The 26,985-nt window shown below is 36.4% G+C and overlaps 1 protein-coding gene across 2 annotated transcripts; it reads left to right on the forward strand.

Moving 5' to 3' along the window:
* Positions 1-834: 834 nt before the first annotated feature.
* LOC112054633 (protein scarlet-like) lies at positions 835-26,194 on the forward strand. 2 transcript variants are annotated; one of them, XM_052881542.1, is made up of 15 exons: positions 835-1,088; positions 5,672-5,864; positions 8,668-8,716; positions 10,592-10,641; positions 13,491-13,627; positions 17,854-18,024; positions 18,963-19,201; positions 20,078-20,273; positions 21,068-21,199; positions 21,428-21,655; positions 22,084-22,219; positions 22,432-22,537; positions 22,634-22,734; positions 24,202-24,410; positions 25,237-26,194. In XM_052881542.1, the coding sequence occupies exons 1-14, from the start codon at positions 999-1,001 to the stop codon at positions 24,375-24,377; spliced, it is 2,004 nt and encodes a 667-aa protein (XP_052737502.1). In that variant the 5' UTR covers positions 835-998; the 3' UTR covers positions 24,378-24,410; positions 25,237-26,194. The 2 variants fall into 2 exon arrangements, with proteins under 2 accessions (XP_052737502.1, XP_052737501.1); XM_052881541.1 differs by having other exon boundaries at positions 24,202-26,194.
* Positions 26,195-26,985: the final 791 nt, after the last annotated feature.

Here is a 26,985-nt window from a genome sequence, read left to right on the forward strand (position 1 = left end):
CACTATCTTTGACGTATGCTAGTTGAAATATACGAAATTGAGGTTCTATGTAACAAATGTCATCCGGTGCCAACTGGTGGATATCATACAGTAGTCAGATGACATTTCTCAATTGATTTGATGTTTATTTTAATAGGTTTATAATAAAGACCAAAATAGTGAATAGGCCAGCTGGACCGAGGCTATTAACTATGAACTTTCAAAATACAGCGTCAAATCAGCATCACCCAAGAGCTTCTTAGAACCCGCGTAATGTTGTTCGGCCTATCCGCATAATTTTGTAAAATTAAATGATTGTTATAATTGATTTGTTTCAGCCACGAATTCCACGCTAGATAACATGGGGAACATTTATAAAAGAAATTCTCAAACAGAATCTGTGATTTAATAAGAAAAGTCAGCCAAGTTACTCATAAAGCGTCGCAGAGCTAAATTGGCAATGATTTTTCTACAAATTCCAAAAAATCAAAACAATTTTAAATGCTTATGGAGTTTAAGATTCCAGGGTGTTGCTAAAGCGACCGTGAATTTTTTTTATTTAATATGGATGGACTTTTTACCATCTGCAATTTCGCAGTGGTAATTCAAAACAATTTGATTATTTCTTTTTGATTTTTACCCGACTGCATCAGAAGGAGGGTAATGTATTTCGTGTTTCTTTTTTTAAACCAGCCCCTGTCTGTAGCAAATAAAACTATAGATACGTGAATACCCATAAGTAATGGGTCACAGTGAGGCGGAAACTATAAAGCCATAAGCCTAATGTGAACATAGCCTTTGTCGGAGGGCCGCATGTAAAGTGAACCTTCTCACCTCTCTTTCTAAAGGCAGTGGCCATCCTTATCAGACCATTGCAGGCCGGCAATTGTACGTCGTCGCGTCGCCGGCTCGGAATCGCCGTCAAACGTCGCCGCGCTCGCGGTAAAATGTTACGTTCCAAAATCAATTTGAAAATCGAACGAAATTGATTTTTTTTTTAATACTCCGTGCGAATTAAAATGCGTTCATCACAGTATGATAGCCCTTCGCTAGCATCGAAGAGTTCGAGCAAAAACAGTTCGAATGCCGATGGAATGGATGATGCGCATGTAAGTATTCTAATTAGTAATTATAATTAATTGATATATTGACAAATTAATGTTAAATAGGTTGATTATAGTCAATGAATGGATAAACCATATGCTATTATTAATTTATTACCTTTACTATTTTTAAGACTACAAAAAGATGGTGTTACGAAGTAAATTTAAAATTCAAATTAATAAGCTATTTCAGACAATATATTTTTATGTTTCTATTATTGATTCTGGGTTTTTATGATTAATTTTAAATTTAGTAACATGAAAATTTGTTGCGAGTGTTTTTTTTTGATTTTGGCAATTTTTGAGATATTTTGTTCTCATGGCTTAAGTCTTTAAAAATCATATTATTTTTTAAAACTCTCCACCACCTAACCACCAAAAAAACAACACCACAAAACCTACCTAATAAGACCAAGTATCCATTAAAACATTTGAAAGTTTAATACAGACGACCACGATTGCCTGTAAAACGAATAATAATCGTTGCCTGTTGCTACAAGTAAACTAATTATGTAGTATAAGTTAGAAATTTTCCCTAACCTAACCTAACGAAATATTTTTTTCATTACTAGTTAAGTTATAATTTTTGAATTAGGCATCTCAATTAATATTTAATTAATAGGAAAATTTTAAATTTTGAAAACAGGAAATTATTTTTAGACTATAATTTTTGCCCTTTGCCTGAATAACTAGGTTTATGGTACCTTATAGTTCTCTCGGTAACCTATAAACGGTATTGTGTAATCTAATATGTACGCGAAGGCTGGCTCAGAATGCATAGAACCTAGTTTGCGGCTTTTTGTAACTAGATCGGTGTAAGATATCGATAACTTGCGATTAATAGGTAAATAAGTAGATAAGTGCCTGAAGGTGAAGCCGTGTTGTATGTTTATTGCTCCGGAACAAGGTCGCAAACTGTAACTAGGGCTTCATTTTTTGACGACCTTCGTGGCGCAGTGGTAGGCGCGGTGGATTTACAAGACGGAGGACCTGGGTTCGATTCCCGGCTGAGCCTATTGAGGTTTTCTTAACCGGCCCGGTTCAAGCAAGCGGTGGGAGGCTTTGGCCGTGGCTAGTTACCACCCTATCGGCAAAGACGTACCGCCAAGCGATTTAGCGTTCCGGTACGATGTCGTGTAGAAACCGAAAGGTTTGCGGATTTTCATCCTCCTCCTAACAAGTTAGCCCGCTCCCATCTTAGATTACATCATCACTTACCATCAGGTGAGATTGTAGTCAAGGGCTATCTTGTAAGGAATAAAAAAAAAACGGGTCACTATACGATTTTAAATTTTCTAAATTGGCTGAGATCTGGTCGGATGGTAGGCTTCGGTCGTGGCTAGTTACCACTCGACCGGCAGAGGCGTACCGCCGAGTGATTTAGCGTTCCGGAATGGTGCAGTGCAGAAACTGTCTTCCAAGTTAGGCCGCTTCCATCTTAGACTACATTGTCACGTATCATCAGGTGAGGTCGCAGTTAAAGATTAACTTGTCAATGAATTAAAAAAAGAGATCTGAAGTGTATTTATTGAGAAATAATACAATAATAAACTTTTGCTATCTAATAGCTATGCAAATCATCCTACTTCCTACTAGAGCAATTTTGGATTTACTTTCGTTATAACATAGAACTTGCAGCAGTTCTAGAGAGGCCAAGGTCTATATGTAAGTTAAAAGGGAGATTTTGCTGGTAATCCTCTCGCACCTACTACTACAATGTACTGACAGTGGCGTACACTTCATAGATGCAAAAAAGCAATGCCTACTCTGAGGACTCAATACAAAACTATGTTGGACTACAGAATACATAGGTGGACATGAAATTCAGCAATTTTTACATATAGTGCATACTCTAGTTAAAATCCTTATGCACGCCACTGTGTACAGACTAGCCATTTTTAGTTAGTTCATTTGTTAGGTCATAATACGAGTATTTACTCACTTTTATACTGTAGCACAGTAAGTTCTACAAGTACTATTTGCTTGGTTTGTTTGGAAAAACCACTTTTATTTTCGTAATTTTAATTTTTTTAAGTCTTTTTAAAAAGTATCTAGCAACTAAAGTTATACTAGTCTATTACAGGCACGAGGCTTAACATGACAGTACTTTGTAGACCGCGTTATTTGTATGCCGTGTGAAGTTTTGCTCTATTTGTAGGCGGTAGTTTTCATTTGCAATTTGTGCAATAACTTGAGTGAAAAGATACAAATTACGCTGAAAGTTAAGCAAATAATCAATACATATAAATAAACTTGAAGTGTCTGTCTGTAAATTAAAAATAATTGCGTTTTTTCAAGTAGGTACTTATAGTTATTTCATCATCATTTTATTTAACAGCCGATGGACGTCCACTGCTGGACATAGACCTCTAGCATGGACTTTCAAATAAAACAGTCTCGAGCCGCCAGCCAGCGTCAAGCGTCCTCAGTCCAACTAGTGTGGGGTCGACCAACACTACGTTATCCGATGCGGGGTCGCCTTGTGACTTATCCATCGACTCTTCGCACTATGTGCACTGCCCATTGCCAATTCAGCTTCGCAACTCGCTGAGCTATGTCAGTGACTTTGTTTCTTCAGTTATGTGCCCTCTTAAAGCGACTGTAGTCAGGCACTGTTCATCTGTCCATCCGTTGGCAGCAGCTACTGTCTGGAACTGATGCCGGTATGCGGTCCAGGACGTGGTACCTCCGTATCGAGGCACTTTCACACTCGGGCCATGCGACTGCGACGACTATTCCGTTCGAAGCCACTCCTGTGATTTCAAGCCGAGCTTCTTCTGAAGTTCGGTGAGGCCAATATTTACCTGATCTACGTCAGATCCCAGGCACGTTACCCTTTTTTCAATAACGTCCACATCTTTACGGATTACAGACAAAAGTGTCAGTGACTGTGGTTCTTTGTTTCTCGCAGAGTAACTCCAAACATCGCTCCATCGCCCACAGAGTGACTTTGAGCATCTATAGACATTTACACGGTTCCAAAATCAAACGAGCTTTTTTAGAAGAATGTTCGTGTCCTGTCTGTCTGTCTGTCTATCTGTTTATCCGGGCTAATCTTTAGCAGGGCTGAACCAGGGATATTCACTTAAATATATAGAAGAGGTTATTCAGCAACATAATACTTCATATCCCAGAAAATCCGCGACTCCTGCGAGTTTTGTTTAAAATTGAATTTAGCACGATCACGAAGCGGGCGTCCCTTATTAAATAAATATAATTGATGCGTATCAACGTAAGTTTATTATGCTTACAAGTACGAGTAGGTACCTATGTCTAGGATTATTAACGAGTCTCGCTCCGCGGAGAGAGACCTATCCTTAATCTATGGCTTTATGCATTAAAATTAGAACAATGGGTAGCTACGGATTCCCAAAGCACTTAAATGCTTTTTAGAACTTGAATATAAAATGTCTAGAATCTATTTTAGAATTTAACGACGGCAAATTTTAGGACGGCAAGCTGAGTCTAGAATCTAAAAACGCATAAGGAAGCGTTTTATTTTAAAAATAATTTATCGCGACAAATTAAAAATTCCTAATCATACACTTGAAGCTATTAGGTTATTCAGAAACCAGTTGTTATAATAACTATTAATTTATATTTTTGGATTTTTTAATTTTGAATTTAAACTGCATGTTTATAAAATGATGACCTTTTATAAGCAAATCATATAGATAGTTAATTTATTTCATCCACATACATGCATTCGAAAATATGCAAAATTGCAATAAAGTGTCTAATAAATGTTTTTGTGCTTTAAACTCGCAAAACCTACTTAACTTTGCAATAACGGTTGATTAAAATCTCTATGGATTATTAGGGTTCCGTAGTTAACATGGAACCCTTATAGTTTTTCGTTGCACACCAAAGGTTACAAAAAAAAGCAAATCATTTAAGGGCAATTGCATACGTTTTTATAATAAACTACCACATGAAGCCACTGGAATGTATCTCAAAAAGTTCAAAGTTTTTATTAAACGCAAGCTTCTAGGAAAGTCTTATTATAGCGTTAATGATAAATGATTAAAAAAGCTTGGTGTTGTACTGCACTATACAACTGTGTTCGTACTTAGATTTTAGATAAGTTTGTAAAATGATGTTAAAAAAAAATTACCTTGGCTAAGTTTGTTGTGGGCTCATCTCGGACCCAAAGCGCTTTGGAACCCTCGTAACTTTAATTTTAAGTTTTCGACTATAATTACCACGGCACCATTTAATCTTTTTTATACATGAATAATTGGAGTAATTATTTCATTTTTATTAATAGCTACAGCTTTTATAGGATATGTTCTTCCATGGGGACAAATATCTTTAACAATTGAATTTAGAGAATTAACAAAATTCCCAGGTATGACGCTTTCCTCACGATGTTTTTCCTTCACCGTTTGAGACACATGATATATTTAATTTCTTAAAATGCACATAGCTGAAAAGTTGGAGGTACGTGCCCTGGACCTACGGTCTCAAAATCTAAAGCAGAAGTCATATCCACTGGGCTATCTCGTCTCTCTTATTATCTTATTGCTTACCCTACTCTAAATACTTGTGCAGATCGCTGACACGTATGCTATAGTAATATCATTCAACAGGAACTGGTACCAGCAGACATAGTGTACGTGAACAGCGGCGTGGTTGCCTCCAAGTACGATGAGCCTCTGTTCGACGAGGTGGAGGAACTCCTGGGGGCCTCCTCAGCGCCGAGGCCCTGCACCCTGGTGTGGAGGGACCTCACCGTGCACGTCAAACTCAAGGACGGCAAGCTGAAGAGGCTGGTCAACAATGGTATGTACCCCATCACCATTTAATGCTGAGCTGCTACCTATTTAAATTTTTTAAAGCTCAATTTTTTTTTAACAAAAACCTAAATGTTACGCCTCTTGCGTAAATATATTAAGTTATCTTAAGTCAATTAATACCTTTAAACGAGCAATTATTGTATATCATGATCAATGAAGATGTTAGTTTTAAAATTATCATGCAATACATTATTATTAGGTATTTATTTTAAAACCAGGCTTTATTTGTGGAGATCTAGCCTAGACCTGTTCAATTTAATCGATGCTAAGTGTTATTTACGGATGAATATTAATTTAATTTATTTAGAATTTCTCAAATCCTGCTCATATTATTTGTAAAAAAACCTGGAAAATTTATTAGTATTTCAAGCTTTTATTTAATTTGCAATGTATGTATGTTTGTTTGGTTGAAACCTTGCATCTCATCTCGTGAATTTTAAAGCAGATATTGAGTTGTAATTTTGTCTACAAGTTCTATTTGGGTGCATTGCATGGCTAATTTTGTGAAACGGTAACTAAAACAAAAACGGTAGGTACTCTAAATCCAACATGGCGGATTAGTTATTTTCAATGCACTACCTACAATATGGGTATCAAATGTTAGCTTGCTAAGAATAATTCAATAAAGCCTTACTTTAAAAGGGGGAAATCGGTGTGTAAGCTTTTTAGATTCCACCAACCACCAACCACCAATATCAACCCATATTCGGCTCACTGCTGAGCTCGAGTCTCCTCTCAGAATGAGAGGGGTTAGACCAATAGTCCACCACGCTGGCCCAATGCGGATTGGCAGACTTCACACACGCAGAGAATTAAGATAATTCTCTGGTATGCAGGTTTCCTCACGATGTTTTCCTTCACCACCGACACGTGATATTTAATTTCTTAAAATGCACACAACTGAAAAGTTGGAGGTGCATGCCCCGGACCGGATTCGAACCCACACCCTCCGGAATCGGAGGCAGAGGTCATATCCACTGGGCTATCACGGCTTAGATTAGGCTTTTAGATTTATGCGAACGAAATTGTAGAAATCTTTTAATTTCCCATGTCGTAAAAAGTCCAAGTGGACAAATTCTTAGGCATGACTGGTATTTTTTTAGAAAGAAAATAAAAATATAAAAGATCTTACTATCGCCTTGAATATAACCTGATATTTAAATATAATACTAAAATAATTATGTCTTCAAGTGTTAATGGATTGAATAATTTCTATTAAATCTTTAATAGATTGTGTCAAGTATGAGCCATGGAAACAGTCTTCTGAGAAATCTATAATTACTATATGAGTACATGTAAATACGTATGTTAATTCACAAAATTGGCATAATCTATACTACGAGTAATATTTTAAAGAAGTAAAGTTTGCGGTATTAGGTAGGTAGAAATCTATAATTACTATATGAGTACATGTAAATACGTATGTTAATTCACAAAATTGGCATAATCTATACTACGAGTAATATTTTAAAGAAGTAAAGTTTGCGGTATTAGGTAGGTAGAAATCTATAATTACTATATGAGTACATGTAAATACGTATGTTAATTCACAAAATTGGCATAATCTATACTACGAGTAATATTTTAAAGAAGTAAAGTTTGCGGTATTGTAGGGGGCAATGTACTAAACCGATTTTAAAAATTATTTTACCACTAATAAGCCACGTTATTTGTGAGAGTCATAGGTGTCTCCGTATTCTCACTGAAACGGGAACTACGCGAGTGAAACCGCGGAACGTCGGCTAGTAATGAAATCAAAGGGGAAACTATCACTCATCATCATCATCAGCTGATGGACGTCCACTGCTGGACATAGGTCTCATGCATGGACTTCCAAACATAACGGTCTCATGTTGCCCGCATCCAGCGGCTCCCTGCAATCCGGTTAATGTCCTTAGATAAAACTATCACTTCTAATATTATAAAGCTGAAGAGTTTGTTTGTTTGTTTGTTTGGATGTGCTATGCTATGTGGTCCGATTCGAAAAATTCTTTCAGTGTCAGATAGCCCATTTAACGAGGAAGGTTATAGGCTATATATTATCCCCATAATCCTACGGGAACGGGAACCACGCTGGTAAAACCGTTTGGCGTCAGCTAGTTAAGAATAAAATCAAAAACTACATTACTCGTTTTCTTGATTACTGAGATTAATTCTATTCCTAAAACAAATATGTGAGATCAATATTGTTTTCTGCATTTAAAAAAATACATTTAAAACCGGAAATGCAATTGCAGGCCTTGGTATTTAGTAAAATGGGTGCATATTAGAATGTTTGTTTACGACATCCGGCGGTATTTGTAACATTTTTTTACTGTGCAACTTATAATTATTATGTACTTCAATGCAACGGCCTTTAATCCAACTTCTGGTTTTTCCAACACTAATATTGTCTGCCAGTGCATATGACCTCTGCCTCCGATTCCGGAGGGTGTGGGTTCGAATACGATCCGAGACAATGTACCTCTAACTTTTCAGTTTTGAGCATTTTAAGAAATTATTTATCATGTGTCTCAAACGGTGAAGGAAAAACATCGTGAGGAAACCACGACAACATACCAGAGAATTTTCCTAATCCTTGGTGTGTGTGAAGGCTGCCAATCCGCATTCTGAGAGGTGACTCGAGCTCAACAGTGAGCCGAATATGGGTTGATAATAATAATGATGAATATAAAGATAATATAATAATAATATATAGTATATGTATATACGTATAGTTTATAATAATAGTAGTAGGATTACTTTCAGATTAGTAAAGTAATGAAAGTTTTTCTGTTGTTTGTTCACAGTTAGCGGAATTGCCAAGCCCGGCTCATTGGTTGCTTTGATGGGACCCAGGTAAGATAATAATGCCTTATCATGCTCATAAATTAAATAGACTTCCCAACACCGTGTGAGACCGACCGACTGTGAGATTAAAAAAAAAACTTTTTTTAGTAAACCGGGTTTTAGACCCAGGACCTCTGTAGACAACCCTATGAATGAATGATCTGCAGACAATTTTTTGAAATTTTTTCAGTAAACCCTTTTATTTGATACCTGTATCATGGGTCAAATTGAATTCCGGAAAACTCAATTTTAGTATGGTAGTAAACTGTATTTTTTACTAGCGAACGCCCGCGACTTCGTCTGAATGTCACTTTTAACAAATCCCGCGGGAACCATGGATTTTTCCTGGATGAAAAGTAGCTTATGTATTAATCCAGTATATTATCTATCTTTATTTTAAGTTTCAGCTAAATCGATTAAGTAGTTGCGGCGTTATAGAGTAACAAACATCCATACAAACTTTCGCGTTTATAATATTAGTAGGATAGTAGGATTCAATGACAAGTTAGCCCTTGACTGCGATCTTACCATATGCCATAAGTTACGAGTAAGTGACGATGCAGTCTACGTAGAAGCGGGCTAACTTGAAAGAGGTATACCTACCTGTGACGGTTTCTATACGTGGTATAATACCGGAGGGCCTAGTGGCAGTTCGATACTTTGACGATCGCGTTAACGTAAACGCGAATTTCTAAGGCATTGAAACAGCGCCATCTAGTGGCACGTCTACAACTGTTTCAATTCCGTTTAAATTCGCGTTTACGTTAACGCGGTAGTTACAAAATAAATGAAAACATTGAAAACTCACACTGAACGCTAAATGCCATGGTAACCAGACAGCCAATTAAAAAAATATAGAATCTCAAATTGACTGCAACCTGGATTTTTTCCGTTGAAAAGGTTAAGGTCATCATATGCCTATTACAATTTCTATGGATTGCGTTGTTATATTCAGTTGATAGTAGTTTAATTAAACAAGTTCGTTTGTGAAACGACTCATTAACGAACTTCATTGATAGAGTAATCGAGTAGGTACATTCCATAATTTAAGGTCTGGATCACATTTATTTGCTACTACTAACCAACTAGCTGACGCCGCGTGGTTTCACCCGCGTGGTCCCTGTTCCCCTAGAAATACGTGGATAATATATAGCCTAAAGCCTTCCTCGATAAATGGGCTATTTAACACTGTAATTTTTTTTTAAATCGGACCAGTAGTTTCTGAGATTAGCGCGTTCAAATAAACAAACTCTTCAGCTTTATAATATTAGTATAGATTGGTACGACAAAATGATTGAACCCAAAACTTCTTAAAATAGAAGTTCTGCGCTTTAACCACGGCGCTTGGGGTTTGCAACAAGGATAAATGTCGGTGTCTAATTTCTTCTATACTAATATTATAAAGAGGAAAGATTACACTATTTGTTTGTATGTTTTGAATAGGCTCTGAAACTACTAAACCGATTTAAAAAATTCTTTCACTGTTGGGAAGCTACACTATCCCCGAGTGCTATAGGCTATTTTTCATCCCTGTATTCAACAAGACCGTCAACCACGCGGGTGAGACCGCAAGGCGTCTGCTAGTGTTGAATATTCTCCAACAAATGTATAAATACTTACTTATCAGCGTTCTCTATTCAAAAATAAAGGTAGATATATACTTTAATAGCCAATCCGCATTGGGTCAGCGTGGTGGACTATTGGCCTAACCCCTCTCATTATGAGAGGAGACTCGTGCTCAGCAGTGAGCTGAATATGGGATGATTATGATAATGATGATGAACTAGAGGACTAAATTTCGTCTTTGTACCGGTTTTCGATATTTATAAATAGATATACGAATAGATTATAGATTTAGATAATTCAAGGTTTCTTTTTTTGCAGTGGTGCCGGGAAAACAACTCTGATGAGCGCCTTAGCACACCGGAGTCCAAGTGAGTTTCTTTCCACCATGATCTACCATGATAGATGCAGTGGCGAGCATAAGGTTGTCGATCAGGGTATGCACTAGTACTAAAACTATGCAAACTGGAAAATCTGTATTTAATAAGCACTAAAAAGACAATTCTTAGGGTATGCAGTACTTTAATGCATGTATGAAGTGCACGCCACTGCAATGTGTATCCAAACTACGAAACTTTGTGACCGTTGCCACTTATCGAAGATGGTCTCTTCGATACTCAACTCATTAGTTCTTTGTAACATGTTGCGAGATTAGAAAATTATCAAAAAAATATGGCCAAGGTGTTTGTGGTCGCAAATCTCCGAAACGGGTTGACAGATTTAATTTTTTTTGGTATATTTGATAGGTATATTATATGGTCGTCGATCATGGCTGATGGTGTAGGGAAGCCATAAGATTAACAGTATCACTGAATTCGCATTGCACCATAAAGAATATAAAAATAAAGTGAAAAGTTAAGGTTTAAATGCATTTACGGTTTATGTATAATGTATTTGTTTTACTCGTTTTTCAGCTTTATCACTTACGATTATAGGGACTATAATATTTTAACAAAATTGTTATTCATACCTATATGCACAGATTACTCAATTAATCTATACTAATATTATAAAGCTGTTTGTTTGATTGAACGCGCTAAAATCAGGAACTACTGGTCCGATTTGAAAAAATCTTTCAGTGTTAGATAGCCCATTTATCGAGAAAGGCTATAGGCTATATATTATTCCCGTATTCCCACGGGAACGGGAACCATGCGGGTGAAACCGCGTGGCGTCAGCTAGTCAATAAGAAACAGATGGAGCGTACGGAACACGACGGTGTCGTAGCCGCACCAAATACGAAATTCGAAAGTAATACATTCTCGAGTCAGTACGACACGAACCATCGCATCAATCATTTTCAATATTAATCAAGAAAAATGGCGTCTTATGATTTTAAATATTTCAAAAACTGTTCACAAAAACTAAAGAATTAAATTGGAGTATTTTTTATTGGTTTTAATTATTATATTACATATTAATTATTATATTATAAATTTTAAAATACAAAATAAGAATAAAGTTTGTATGTGCGGTTGTCAAAAAGACGCAAGATGTTTGTTTTTTTAATGGGTTTCGCCGGCTTCAGTAGGTACATTGCTTGTACATTGCTCTCTGATTACTCTGTGCCTATAAATAAAGTTAAAAAAATTACGTGAGACTTGTATCCGGCCGCTTAAGTTTACATGTAATAAAATAAAACTTTCAAGTATAATTATGTTTTATTGTACAAAATATTCAGTTTAATGTCTTTGTTTTTTTTTAATTTGCATAGTGGATTAGTAGCATTTAATGAAAACTATTCAAGGATTTAAATGCGGTAGGTGCTTATCATAAATTTGCTAACGTGCATTTAAAGTAACACGTGTTAATTCAAGAGGGCGTAGTTTTTATTTAGTGAGTGTTTGTTAAAATATTAGTGAAGTCTTTTCAATTATGATCAATTTTTAAAGCCGTAAAGTGTACCTACACTATGCCCTTATTATTTTTATTGCCCCTTGGTAGGAATTAGGTAAAAGCAGAGTAAAGATATGGTGTTAACTTAACTATTAACAAGCCGCAATAGCTCAACGGTAAGAGTTGTATTCATCACCGAGGGGTGGTGGTTTGATCCCTCCCCGTTAGTCTATTGTCATACCCACTCCTAGCACAGTCTTTCCCGACTAGCTGGAGGGGAATTGGAATATTGGTCATATTATAAAAGATATGACAAATATTATTTAAAAAAAAAAGAAATTCATTAAAGTGTCATATTTGTAAGGAAAAAAAAACAATTTTGTCTGTTTTCCGACTTTTTCGCATACGTTTAAAAAGACGTATCTACCCTAAAAAATCATTCAATCATAAAAACCAAAAAGTCATTATCAAATTATTTTTTTCTCTCGTCTTTACTTAAAATGCTTTGGAAATAACGTTAACAAATTATAACTGTTTTTCTATGAATACAATGGTTTCATCTAATATATTATACACAGAACACAAACATAATAAATCCATATACACATATAGATACATATTACTTTAAGATATACCTAATCAACTTATATAATTTTTCAAACATTATATACACCTACGTGGTACATCAAAATGGTTTATAAAGTTAAGCAGGCAATAATATTTAAGAAAAAATAATCTATTACAAATATTTTTTAAACAACAATTCAACTGGGTCGAAATATCGACATTAAAAATCTCGTCGTTTTATCGTTGTATGTACCCGTTTAAATAATATTTGTAATGAACAACCACGAAATAAGTTTAAAATCATAAAATAATCTATTGTCAAACACTGCCTCAAAATTGGCCGCACTCTCGCGAAATAATCGTGGATACGTTTCAAGGTGATTTCCGTTTCTGACTAAGCTAGGAGCTTTTTGATAGGAGGTACCTAGAGAAAAATGTGGTACTAATATATTATATCAATAAAATTATATCAACGGCTTGATAAACTTGTTTATTCGGTTAAAAAAGAAAAGGTTATATCTTCTCCATGAGTTCATTGGATCAATTCCTTGGTAAAAATCAAAAAAGATTTTTTAAAAATTACTTCATCATTATTTCTTATCTGTAATAATTGTAAAGAGAAAATATATAAAATGACGTCCAATGGCGACGAAGTTGTCGCAGTTCCATCTCTTTCGTACCAACGCAATTTTCCGGTTGCGCCGCCATTGGTTGAAATTTGTCTATTTCTCTGCACTATATATATGTCATTGGACACATGTTAGCACTACTGATGTGACATCTATATGTTCCATAAAGATTATTTTGTATTGACCAGGCGGAACGATAATAGACGGAGAGATAGCAATGAACGGCGTCCCAGTAGGAGAGTTCATGCACCTGGAGAGCGGCTACATGCATCAGGATGAGCTCTTTGTGGAAAACCTCACTGTTATGGAGCACCTCACTATCATGGTAAGTCATACAATTATCATGGATCAATAATAGACGGAGAGATAGCAATGAACGGGGTCCCAGTAGAAGAGTTCATGCACCGGGAGAGTGGCAACATCAATGATAAATAATTAGTTATCATTGGGCTACATGCATCAGGACGAGCTCTATGTGGAAAACCTCACTGTTATGGAACACCTCACTATCATGGTAAGTCATACAATTTAAGGCGGAACAATAATAGACGGTGAAAAAGCAATGCACGGGGTCCCAGTAGGACAGTTCATGCACCGAGATAGTTGCTACATCATGATAATTTGTTATCATTGGGCTACATGCATCAGGACGAGCTCTTGGTGGAAAACCTCACTGTTATGGAACACCTCACTATCATGGTAAGTCATACAGTTCAAGGCGGAACAGTAATAGACGGTGAAATAGCAATGCACGGGGTCCCAGTAGGAGAGTTCATGCACCGAGATAGTTGCTACATCATGATAATTTGTTATCATTGGGCTACATGCATCAGGACGAGCTCTATGTAGAAAAACTCACTGTTAAGGAGCACCTCACTATCATGGTATGCCATACAATTTAAGCCAGAACAATAATAGTCGGAGAGATAGCAATGAACGGGGTCCTAGTAGGAGAGTTCATGCACCGGGAGAGTTGCTACATCAATGAAAATTAGTTATCATTGACCTACATGCATCACGATGAGCTTTTTGTAGAAATCTTCACTGTTAGGGGACACCTCACTATCATGGAGAGTCATACAATTCAAGGCGGAACAATAATAGACTGAGAGATAGCAATGAACGGGATCCCAGTAGGAGAGTTTATGCACCGGGAGAGTGGCTACATCAATGATAGTTAGTTATCTTTGGGCTACATGCATCAGGGCAAGCTCTTTGTGGAAAACCTCACTGTTAGGGGACACCTCACTATCATGGTGAATCATACAATTCAAGGCGGAACAATAATAGACTGAGAGATAGCAATGCACGGGGTCCCAGTAGGAGAGTTTATGCACCGGGAGAGTGACTACATCAATGATAATTAGTTATCTTTGGGCTACATGCATCAGGGCGAGCTCTTTGTGGTAAACCTCACTGTTATGGAGCAACCTCACTATCGTGGTAAGTCATACAACATAAGGCGGAACAATAATAGAGTACAAACATTCATATATAACGACCTACGCATAGGCTTCCGGTACAGTGTGGTGTAAAAGCCAATTAGGGGTAATAAGGGTAGTGGGTACGGGCTGATTGCGATACTAAGTGTTCTAGTTATTCATAATCTCTATACTTTAGTATGGATCCTGGTACGTTGGTTAGTTAAGTCCTGTGCTACGCTGTTAAATATTCCATTTTTTTTTCTCCCATGAATTTCTTATTAAAATACCAATCTATTTTTTTTTTAAGTGTTATTATATATAAATTAGATACCTATTAAATTTTTATTGCGGTTGAAATTAAGTGGAAATCATTACTTAGGTAGGTACTTGCGGTACATTAAAAACATACTTTTTATAGTTCTGATTAAAATACCATTAACTGGACATTAAGTTGTATACCATTAAATGAAGTTCTGCTATAGCCATAAAACTTTAAAAAGGCCTACGTATGTATGAATATTTATCATTCATAAAAAAAACATTTTCAAAATATTACGAAAATTAAATTTTATAACTCTTTACACGCAGAAAGCCTATAAAAATAAAAATAAAAACTTTTAATGATTTTGATGTTAATTTTAATTTAACGACATTTTTCATTCACAGTTGATAGTAGGTAGGTACTAGATCCGGCATAAGAAAAATACGGGGTGTCCCGTAAATATTACGACATGCTTTACAGGATGATCGCTGACATCAAGGCCTACTACAATAACGCAATATAATATGTTTATGGTTTTGAAGTTATATGCTTTTTGTATTTTTTCGTACCTTCAATGCAGTTTATGATCTGAAAAATAACTTAAGCGTTGATATTATGCTTGGTAATTATTTTTGAATATTGTTTTAGCCAATTAAACTTTGATTTTTTCTTTTACAAAGTGAGTTTTTTTCCAAAAAACGGGCCTAATTATTTTTTTTACGGTCACGTTGAAAAAAAATGTACTAAGCAAAGTTAGCTTAAAAACATGTTCATTTGGCGTTGCCAGGTAGAAACAAAACAACAAAGCCGAATTTCTTTTATATATATAGATCACTATTAAATAACAGATGAGGGTACATATTTCTAATGCAGGATCTTAGACCATGACGTAAGTTTTGACAAGAAGCTTAAATTTTGGAATTTTTAGTCAAAACCTCGTCTGTTTTTACATCGTTTGAAAGAGGTCAAGAGATGCGAAGGTTATTTTTAAATTTGGCACGCGCTAATTTTAAGTTATGTACATAACATTGAAAAATATCAATAATTCCGTTAATTAAATTCAAATGGATTTTATTTGTTGTTTTTCATTGCAAATTTTGATATTTTTTCCGCGGTAGGAAAATTTATTTAACGCAATAACATCGACTTCAGAAATCAAGATATCGTTATGCAAAAGTTGCTAAATGTATCATAATAATCTTCAACATTATCAATAAAACCCCATATTTGGCTTACTGTTGAGCACGAGTCTCCTCTCTAAATAGGGCTTAGTCCACCACGCTGGTGGACTAAGATTGGCAGACTTCACACACGTAGAGAATTAAGAAAATTCACGGAATTGCAGGTCCATAGTTCAGAGTAGGTATCATAATGAGCTCGAGTCTCCTCGTAGATTGAGAGGGGTTAGGCCAGTAGTCCACCACGCGGGCCCAATGCGGATTGGCAGACTTCACACACGCAGAGAATTAAGAAAATTCTCAGGCGCCTATTAATAAGGTACAATAGAGATATCAGTTCTTGGTAGACCACAACACGCATTGCGTATTTCGCTTTCACTACATTTATAGGTTTTGTGTTGTCGACATAAACGTGGTTTCACGAGCATCTCGAGTTACAGCACCCAAAGGCAGCGGCCTGAATTTAAAGCCGGGCTTATTCCTAATTACCGAAGCCTTCATTAAACACCTGATAAATTGTATAAAGCTTAACGTACTTTAGCACGATTACAAGAGCGTGTCATTTGACCTAAATCTTAAATTTATTTTTATTATATAGATCTTGGCAACGAAACTATTGCTTTTTAACCGACTTCCAAAAAGGAGGAGGCTCTACTTTCGGCTGTATGTATGTTTTTTTTTTATGCTTGTTAATCAGTGGCGGATTTACCAGTAGGCTAGGTAGGCTAGGCCTAGGGCGGCATATTTCAGAGGGCGGCAAATTTGGCCCAAATAGTTTTTATTACTTACGGAAATAAAGAAAACTACTCTTGAAAACTTTATTAAAAATTTCAATGTTGTAGTCCTACTGTAATGTACAAACAATATCAGTCGCAATGTTACCGACTGACAAAATCTAATAAAAATGTTTGCGAACAATAATGTCGAATTTGAGAGGACAGTAAGAAGCATTTAATAGCCTACTGGCGGCATATTTTTAAATCCTTATCCGCCACTGCTTGTTATGAATACTTAAAAGGCGGTGGAGAAGATCTTTTTGAAGAAAAACAGCCGACCTTCAAACACCAAGATACTAAACACTAAGCGAAATACACATAACTTTATATGTATGTGCTATCTACTGATCGGTTTGGAAGCGATGCCAAGCCCAAAAGAGACAGTCTTCAAGTTTTTTTTTCTTTTATGACATGGTCGTGTCTAAGGCCCTCTCATGGGTTCAAAATTAGTCAGGCGTATTAACGCCTATTTAATTAATTTTATGAATTACTAGCGGACGTCCGCAACTTCGTCCGTACTTAGACTTCTTTAATCCAGTCCTTATTATTATCCAGTAGTATCGCTGTAAAAATGGAGTAACTTCTCCCGTTTTCCCAACATTAATTTTCTTCATTGCTCTACTCCTATTGGTCGATGCGTGATGAAGAAAAGTATACTATAATCTGCCCAGGAGTATCAAGAATAATTGTACCAAGTTTCATTAAAATCCATCTAGTAGTTTTTGTTTCTATAACAAACATACAGACAGACAAAAATTTTACTGATTGCATTTTTTCCATCAATATCGATCACTAATCAACCCCTGATAGTTATTTTAGAAATATATTTCATGTACATCTTGAGGTCCATTCTACCTCTCTACAGATTTATTATAAGTATAGACTCCTAAATCTAATTATAATACTTCTAGGCCAGACTCCGTATGGACAGGCGTACGTCTCCGCTTGCACGTCGAAGAAAGGTGAACCAGCTGATGAGACAGCTCTCTCTGTATGGAGCCAGACACACACGGATCGGAGGCTTGGATGGACAGAAGACACTCTCAGGAGGAGAGAGAAAACGACTTGCGTTTGCATCAGAGGTGAGTGAACCTTAAACCAGCAGATTCCTGCTAATTTACGCAGTTTTAATGAGATTTTTTCGGAAGAATGAAAATATATTTCATAACCCCACCAAGGAGTCAAACAAGGACCTTGTGATCCGTAGCCACACAAGACAACCAACGAGTCAGTTAATTTTCATCATTGTCTTTTTATATTTCTTTTCTCACACTACATGGTTGGCTATGGTCACAAACAAAAATCCTTAGCTCTATTTCGCTGAAGTTTTCGTAGTTACGATAGACTTGAGCATTCACTTGTAACAGAACATCGAGCATTCGGCGTTTTTATATTTATCGAACTGAACAACAAGCTGAGCCACGCATAGAGTCAAATATTGCTATGAACATTTTGAGAATTCTAGCGAACGCTCTATTCGATGCTCGTCAAAAAATACTATATCTGATATAGGTAGGCTTCATTTAGATGTCAGCAAAAAACTCCAAGCAAACCTGCTCGCTAGAATGCTCGCCAGAACGTTCGATTGAATGCTCGCTAAAATGTTCTCGTATTTTTCTGTGATGTAACATTCGCATGAATGCTCGTTACAAGTGAATGCTCAAGTCAATCAGCACTTTGAAGGTGAATTTTTGCTTCTTCATTGTCATTTACATTTTTGCTGTGTACGCTTTGGGTAACATTCTTAAGAGACTCGGTGCGCCTCGACGTCAAAGACGAAGATGGTTAGACGACATAATAGAGTAGACTGGACTCAACTCAAGCGAGTAGTGGAAGATGGGAAAACTTTTCACGCATTGGCCACCAAACTTTTTATGCGAGGATGGCACGCAGTGATGATGATGATGATGATGACCGATTTCAGTTGACAAATTTGGAAGACCTAATCAAAGATTCATGACAAAGATAAATAATAATCAAAGTAGAATTCATTTGTATCCAAAACTAAATTTTGTTACAGCTTTTAATCGATCCAGGTCTTCTGTTCTGCGATGAACCTACGACTGGGTTGGATTCTTCGTCCGCTCAGAAGTTGATGACGCTACTCAGAGCGAGTGCTGTGCAGGGCAAAACGGTGATATGCACGATACACCAGCCGTCGTCAGAGTTGATGGCGTTGTTTGATAAGCTGGTGTTATTGGCTGAGGGAAGAGTTGGCTTTGCTGGCAACGCTTCAGGAGCGCTGAATTTCTTTGAAAGGTATTTTGGGAAACTTTTGCTAAGGTTATAAGATGATTTTGATCTTTAACCTTATGATGACGGGGATAGGGATGATTGGGAAATCAAATATTTATCTAAATCCAAATCAAATGACCTATCGGACAAATGGTTAAACTGTCAAAAATATTTGAAACCCCAAGCAAATAATATTAAAACTGTCTTCAACAGCAACACGGTTACAAATAAATATCCATGGAAATAATAAGTCTGCAATATAAAGGGACATTATTGAAATTTAAATAACATTGAAATAGCTGAGGAAGTCGCAAATAATGTGCATGGCGCCCAAGTCTAGACAGATCTACGCATATACCTATCGCTTACAATTGAGTTCGATCCTCACGATAATCGCCGACCTGACCCTAATAAGACTTCCCGACGTCTAGGTACATTGACAAGTGGCTATGTTCAAGGGCTTTTGTATATTATTATAACATAATTAATGAATATTACTTATTCTATAACCTTGGCACTAGGTATTAATTAAATGTTGGTATTACCACGATGTCACACCAAATCATAAATCTATTTTACTGCTAGTGATAGGCCTCTTCTTTCGTTCATATAAAATTACTAGCGGACCCGGTCAAGCTTCGCTTTGACTTATGTACACTTACCCTACCCTACCCCGACCCAACCTCTTCCCTACCCCTACCCTTCCTCTAAACAACCCTACCTTACTCCTACCCTTCCCCTACCCTACCCCTACCCCTATCCTGAATAGCACGTTTAATGTGATTTGAGAGGAACGCGCAAATAACTCATAACTCTGGACTGCTAACAAAAAGTAGCGTTCTAAGCAAAAATCGTAAAATTTGTAACCTACTTACCAGATCTGTTAAATTACCTTCACAGCCTGGGCTACCAGTGCCCCATCACATACAATCCTACGGACTATTTCATCAAAGTGTTGGCTCTGACACCCGGCTCTGAAGGAGCATCACGCCAGGCCATCAAGAGTGTGTGTGATAGATTCGCCGTCAGCGACGCTGCTAAAGAACTGGACATGGAGATCCATTTGGAATTTCACTTGATGGATAATGAAGACGAGGTGAGTCTCCAATAATCAAATCTTTGCAATATTGCTCTAGGCAGTTTTTATCGAAGACACTTTGGAGAGTGCGCACATCAAGAACTCCATCATTTTGTTCTTCTTTTCCCTTTGTACCACAGAACAGTAGGACACCGAGAACGGTGGCATCCTTACGAGGTGGATATTCAAGCAACTCCACTAGGCTGTACGAAACGATTTGCATCCACGTTTATAATTCACACATGAAAAGTTTGGAATGCCCTTTTGGCATCTTTATTGTTGCAATTTGAACACCTTCAAGTCAAGAGTAAATAGACATCTTCTAGGCAAGCGAGCTTCGCGCCTTTCATCAGGCGTAATTGTTGTCAAGCAAGCCTATTCCATAAAAGATATTTTCGATTCAGCTTTAATTGAAAATGTTAATTGGTGATAATAGAACACTAAAGACCATGGTGCTTTAAAGTTCTTTCACGAGACCTAAGTCCAACAGTGGGAACCACAGACTGTTAATGATGATGATAAAAAGAGAATATTCATGTTAGGTGTATGTGATTATTCAGAGTACTTTTGAATCTTCTCTTCGACCTCGTAGCTATAAAAACGAATAGAGATTACGTAACCATCACTTCCCAGCGTTTTAATTTCTATACACTCAAATAGGTCTTAGGTCTATGTACAACGGCCAAACCTTAGTGGCCAAGTGCGGATAAGGCCCAGGAAAAGAAGAGATAGGTCTTAGGTATTTAAGGTAATAAATGGCTTTATGGCAAATTAAGTGATTATGATTTTATAATGAAGTTTCCGGATTTCAGGACTCAAGAAGAGTGAAACATAATTACAAGCCACCGTTTCTTCACACGAAGATAATTTGGCTTGTCTACAGATATTTACTCATTATATTACGAGATCCTCGAGTACAGTTCGTGCGAATATTACAAAAATTGGTAAGCTTGTCAGATTGTTTGGCAGCAAACATTGTTGATTATATTTTAATCCATGTCCCTTTGAAAATTCATAAAGTCTGAATCATCAAACTGTTTTGTTTACTTTTTGGGAGTGGTAATATTTCTGTTTCTCTTTGTTACATTCACAGTCTATAGACGTCAGACGTTATCAAGTGCTTTTCGCCTAACAATTTTCTTAATTTCTAATATTAAACCATTATTTTTCAGGCTATAGCATTAACAGCGGGACTATGCTTCATCGGAACAGCTCGTCTTACTCAAGCTGGTGTCCAAGATGTGCAAGGCGCTCTCTTCATCATCATAGCAGAGAATACGTTCTCGCCTATGTACTCAGTTCTGCATATGTTCCCCGAAGAGTTTCCGTTACTGCACCGGGAACTGAAGGCTGGATTGTATTCCACACCAGTATACTATGTGGCTAGAATGTTGGCTCAGGTGAGATATCGAATTCTTGTGCTTAACATTTCATGCCACCAACAACCTAAACACCTTCAAGGCAGGTGCGTCCTATCTTAGTCCTCATCATTGATTTCCATCAAGCATAATTTTAGTCAAGCGCAAATGTTTTGACCATAAAAAATACCTGTTTAAATGCCAAATAATTACCAGGAGTACTGTAAACCCATTAGAAAATTAAAGATTATAATTATTCTGAATAGAATCTATCATTTTCTAGTATATTTGTTATTATGATCGACTGGCCTGGCTCAAATGTTATGTTTCGAAAAGTGTCGGGCAAAATCAATGTTTAGTTCACTTTATTCGTTTTTAGTTTGTGTTCATTACATGATCTGGCACAGATACTTATATCTGAAATTTTATTATCATTAACTACTTTTTACATAACCACAATTTTATTCCAGTTTCCGGGTCTCGTAGTGGAGCCCACCTTGTTCACATTAGTGGTTTACTGGGTAGCTGGACTTCGTGGAACTTTCTACGCATTCGGTTTTACCATCTTCCTTTCCATATTAGTTCTCAATGTGGCAATCGCTTGTGGTGAGTTATTTTATTTAAAAATAATAATAATAATAACAAATAAATAAAAAATATACGTGTTATGTTCTACTGGAATTCTTCCGGCATCGGCATCGGCAGTTCGTTCACACGGCATTGTCCTACTAATACTAACTAATATACTAACATAATACTACATATTTTTTGTAATTGTAGGTTATTTAAAAGCTGATGAAGGACCTATTTCTTTTCAGGATCATTCTTTTCCTGTGCATTTGGATCGATGCCAATAGCGATAGCATACTTGGTGCCTTTCGACTACTCGCTCATGATGACATCTGGACTCTTTGTCAAATTAAGGTGCCTATATTTGTTAATATATTCAGTTTTAATATATTTAACTTCTTTTCTTTACTTCAAGACCGATAAGCCTTTATTTTTAATTTCTTTTTCCAGTTCAATACCCAAATATATATCATGGATTCGGCATTTGTCATGGCTGATGTATTCAAATGAAGCCATGAGCATATTGCAATGGGATGGAGTTGAGAATATCAGTAAGTAATATTTTTTCAAATATTTTTATTTTTTCTAATACTACCCTGAGCAAAAACGTCATTAATCATTATTTTTGCTTGACTATATTGATTTTGTATCTGATCATCAACGTTTAGTATAATTGACAGTACTTTTCAACCTAAAGATTCTATTTATATGTGAAATGGAGCAGTCGTATGCAGTTTCAGAAATTCCGGAATGATAAAACTCCCTTGGGTTACACCTCATCAAAATTATTGTACGTTTAAACATTTTACTTATTGTTGACTTTGAAAAATATACCTGTCACGCAAAAGCGATTATCACCTCTTTTGTTAAATTTTTGTAACCAATTCCCAGAAAATGGCAGGTAAAAAGGCGCCAGGCGTTAAAATAGAACGAGGGAATTCCCAACAAAAACTGACACAAAATAATTGAATAAGTGAATCAGACATGCTACCAAATTACACTATTGGCTCATCATTATCAGTTCATCTAAATGGTCCATTTCAGGGACGCCTTATAGTAGGAGGATTTGGAGCTTATATCCACCATACCTACTGCTCCGAAAGGGATTTGCAGGCTTAGGTTGATAATAGAACTCTGTAACGATCAAAGTTAATTATAATAACTGGGATATATGGCTTTAGAATTCCCGAGGCTAGGTAACATCCACGATTCCCAAGTATAGCGTGCTATAATTTATTTTTTGAAAAAAAAAAAACTTTAACCCAGGTGTCAAACGAGTCAACCCACAAGATCCGAAATCAAATAAGCTAACCACTGGCTCAGGGGTGTTATACCACCACCTTCCCAATTCTGGGCTGTTAGAATTTTTTAGAAAAAAGAAAATCTCAATTATTTGTAGTTCGACATGATCGAAAGCCACATAACTTGACATCACTTGGCAATATAATTTTTCTTGTTTCTTATCCCCGTGTTTTAAAGTTTTATGGTACCTACCCAATTCTTGATTTTTTTTTATTATTTTATTCTTTACTAGTTAGCCCTTGACTACAATCTCACCTGATGGTAACTGATGAAGCAATCTAAGACGGAAGCGGACTAACTTGTTAGGAGGAGGATGAAAATCCACACCCCTTTCGGTTTCTAGAGGACATCGTATCAGAACGCTAAATCGCTTGACGGTACGTCTTTGCCGGTAGCGTTACTAGCCACGGCCGAAACCTCCCATAACCTAGACCACCGTCAACTTGTAAATCCACCGCGCATACCACTGCGCCACGGACGCCGTAAAAAGGGGTTTTATGTATTTTTTTTAAAGAATATTTGCCATATGTATTAAATATGACCAATATCCCCATTCCCATCCAGCTAGTCGGGAAAGACTGTGCTAAGAGTGGGTACGATAATAGTCCAACGGGGCGGGGATCGAACCACCACCCCTCGGTGATGAGTTCGACCGCTCTTACCGTTGAGCTATTGAGGCTGTAAAAATGTAATTAAGATATCATTTTGTCCCACAGCGTGTACTGTACCTCAAATCGGAGTGCCCTGCGTGAGCACCGGCGAAGAGGTGCTACAGAAGTACGACTTCGAAGCGAACCAGTTCTGGATAGACATCCTCGCGCTCTTCCTGCTATACTTGGCCTTCCATCTGCTAGCGCTGTTCGCCTTGAGATACAGGACTAGGAGAAAATAATCATGTCTTTTTTTGTATTTTACTAGCAAATATTACAATAATAATAATCTTAACAATTTGTTATATAAACCTTAAGTACATAGCTCATTAGAGCCACCCAGGACCTATGCCTGCTACGTGAATGCTTGCGAGAGGCGATAATCCCTGTAGCTCCGAAATTAATGATCGCTGACACCCTGTTATTTTTATAAAATTGCTTTACTATTAGCATACTCCTAATTTATATACAGTTTAAAAAACTGTCATCATCCCTTCCTGCCTTTTATATTCAAATTATAATAGATATATTTAATTTAGATTAGATTAGAGATCAGGTCTGTGATTAGCCGGAACAAAAAACAGACAAACAAAAATGCGATACTTAAATATATTTTTTTAATACGTGTATTGTACGTATACTTTCATATGCATTTAGTAAAAATTACAAACAGACACTTAAATTTTATTTGTATAGAAATATTGGCAATATTATTGCGTCAGTGCGGTTAACCTATAAATTTGATACATTAAAATGTATCTATATCCATAAACCTTCACTAAATAATACTACTTACTAGGCGAGGCAGTACTGTTTGCTCTAATGAGGTATGAGCCCTATGACCGGCGTTCACCTGATGAGGCGACGTCAAACTAATTAAACGACAGGTGAGTTAATTAATTCTGACTAAATTAAGTCAAAAATTAATTAACACCTTTTCTCTCGCTGCCCTTCGATATAACTTATTGTTAATTTAATACTACTTTACGACTTTTTTGGACAAAAGAGCAAAAACAATAAAAACAGCTAAAATAATAACATTTCATTATTTAATGACAATTTAATAGTACAATATTAGCATAAATACATATTACAAATATAATACATATATAACATAATAAAATAATATGAGATAAGGAATCCATTTCTTTTTTTACTATGACATCATCGTGCGAACGTTTGTAGGGTTCAGCAGTATGCAAATTAACTACTTATAAGGTTGAATCCATAATTATTTACTTGAATCTACCTGCATTAATGGTGTTTCTGTTTTGTTTATTATTTTTAATGCAGATACTTTTACGACTTTATCAAACGATTCTGATGATTTCTGTTATTATTTTTAGTACCTACGCTACGTACTATCCCGTTTCTTATATGCGCTTTAGTAGTTTTAAGTATGTATTAAAATCCAATGTTACCTCAAAAATCGGAAAATTATTGAGCTTACCCCATAGTAGATATACCTTAGTTGGTAAGTACCCGTTTGTGTTGCGATCGTATTTTTTTTGTTATATACTTACTAAGATAAAAATTCAGCGAGCTAGATTATCAGCGAATAACATGGGCTATATATTTCATCCCCATATTCCTACAGGAACGAGCACTCAAGTTAAACCACGGGTTGTCCACTACAATGAAATAATCAATCTATGTATGTAACCTACCTAATTATAATATTCATTGTGTCTTTATTATCGAGAAAACAATAACTATTTCTTAAAGGTCTTTTATGGCGTGCAAAGGTTTTATGACCAGGATAAGCATTAGGAAGATCCAAAATATGTTTAACATCTGGAACACTCTTTACTTTGTCTGGAGCTCGGCTGATATTCTTTTATTGTAACACCAACGCTATGGGATCATAACATAGACTTCCAAACCATGTTTGATGTTAACTATAAAAATGAATGGCAGATATCGTACCTATGACCTGACTATGTTATTACTGTATTGTTTCTTGATTTTTATAGTCTACTTAGTGAAATATCTGTTATATTATTGTATTTTTAATATGTTAATAATATAGATGATCAAAATATAAGTGCATAAAACATTACTCGACTTTTTATTGCCCATATACCTACCTACTCGTATCTATCTAGCCCATCATACTTCTGTATGAGCACATACTTACTTACAGCATTTCATACATACATACAGCAAAATTATTTATACATATTAGCAGTAATTCTAATTAAAAATCAATTTAATTTCTTATACCTACCTAGTTTAAAGCATCAGGTTATGACTTATGTTGTTTTAGTATAACTATTCATCATCATCTTATCAGCCGATGGACGTCCACTGCAGGACATAGGCCTTTTCTAGGGACTTCCGAACATCACGATACTGAGCCACCTGCATCTAGCGAATTCCTGCGACTCGCTTGATGTCGTCAGTCCACCTGGTGGGGGGGTGCGCTTACTAGTGCGGGGTCGCCATTCCAGCACTTTGGGACCCCAACGTTAATCGGCTCTTTGAACTATATGCCCCGCCCATTGCCACTTCAACTTCGCAAGTCGTTGAGCTACGTGGGTGATTTTGGTTCTACTGCGGATCTCCTCATTTCTGATTTGATCACGCAGTGATACTCCTAACGTAGCTCGTTCGATCGCCCGCTGTGTGACTCTGAGCCTTCTTATGAGGCCATAGTTAGCAACCAAGTCTCGGAATCATAAGTCATCACTGGCAACACGCACTGTTCGATGACTAGGTAACTATTACAGTTATAGTTAGTTATTACAGTTATAGTGTAGGTACACCTAACTATTACAGTTGGCTTATTTAGGTACTAACTTTTGTCTATTAGCCACCTAACAAATAACATCAAATCAATGACAACTGCAG

The sequence above is a fragment of the Bicyclus anynana genome, chromosome 5 (assembly GCF_947172395.1).
Source record: "Bicyclus anynana chromosome 5, ilBicAnyn1.1, whole genome shotgun sequence".
NCBI lineage: Eukaryota > Metazoa > Arthropoda > Insecta > Lepidoptera > Nymphalidae > Bicyclus > Bicyclus anynana.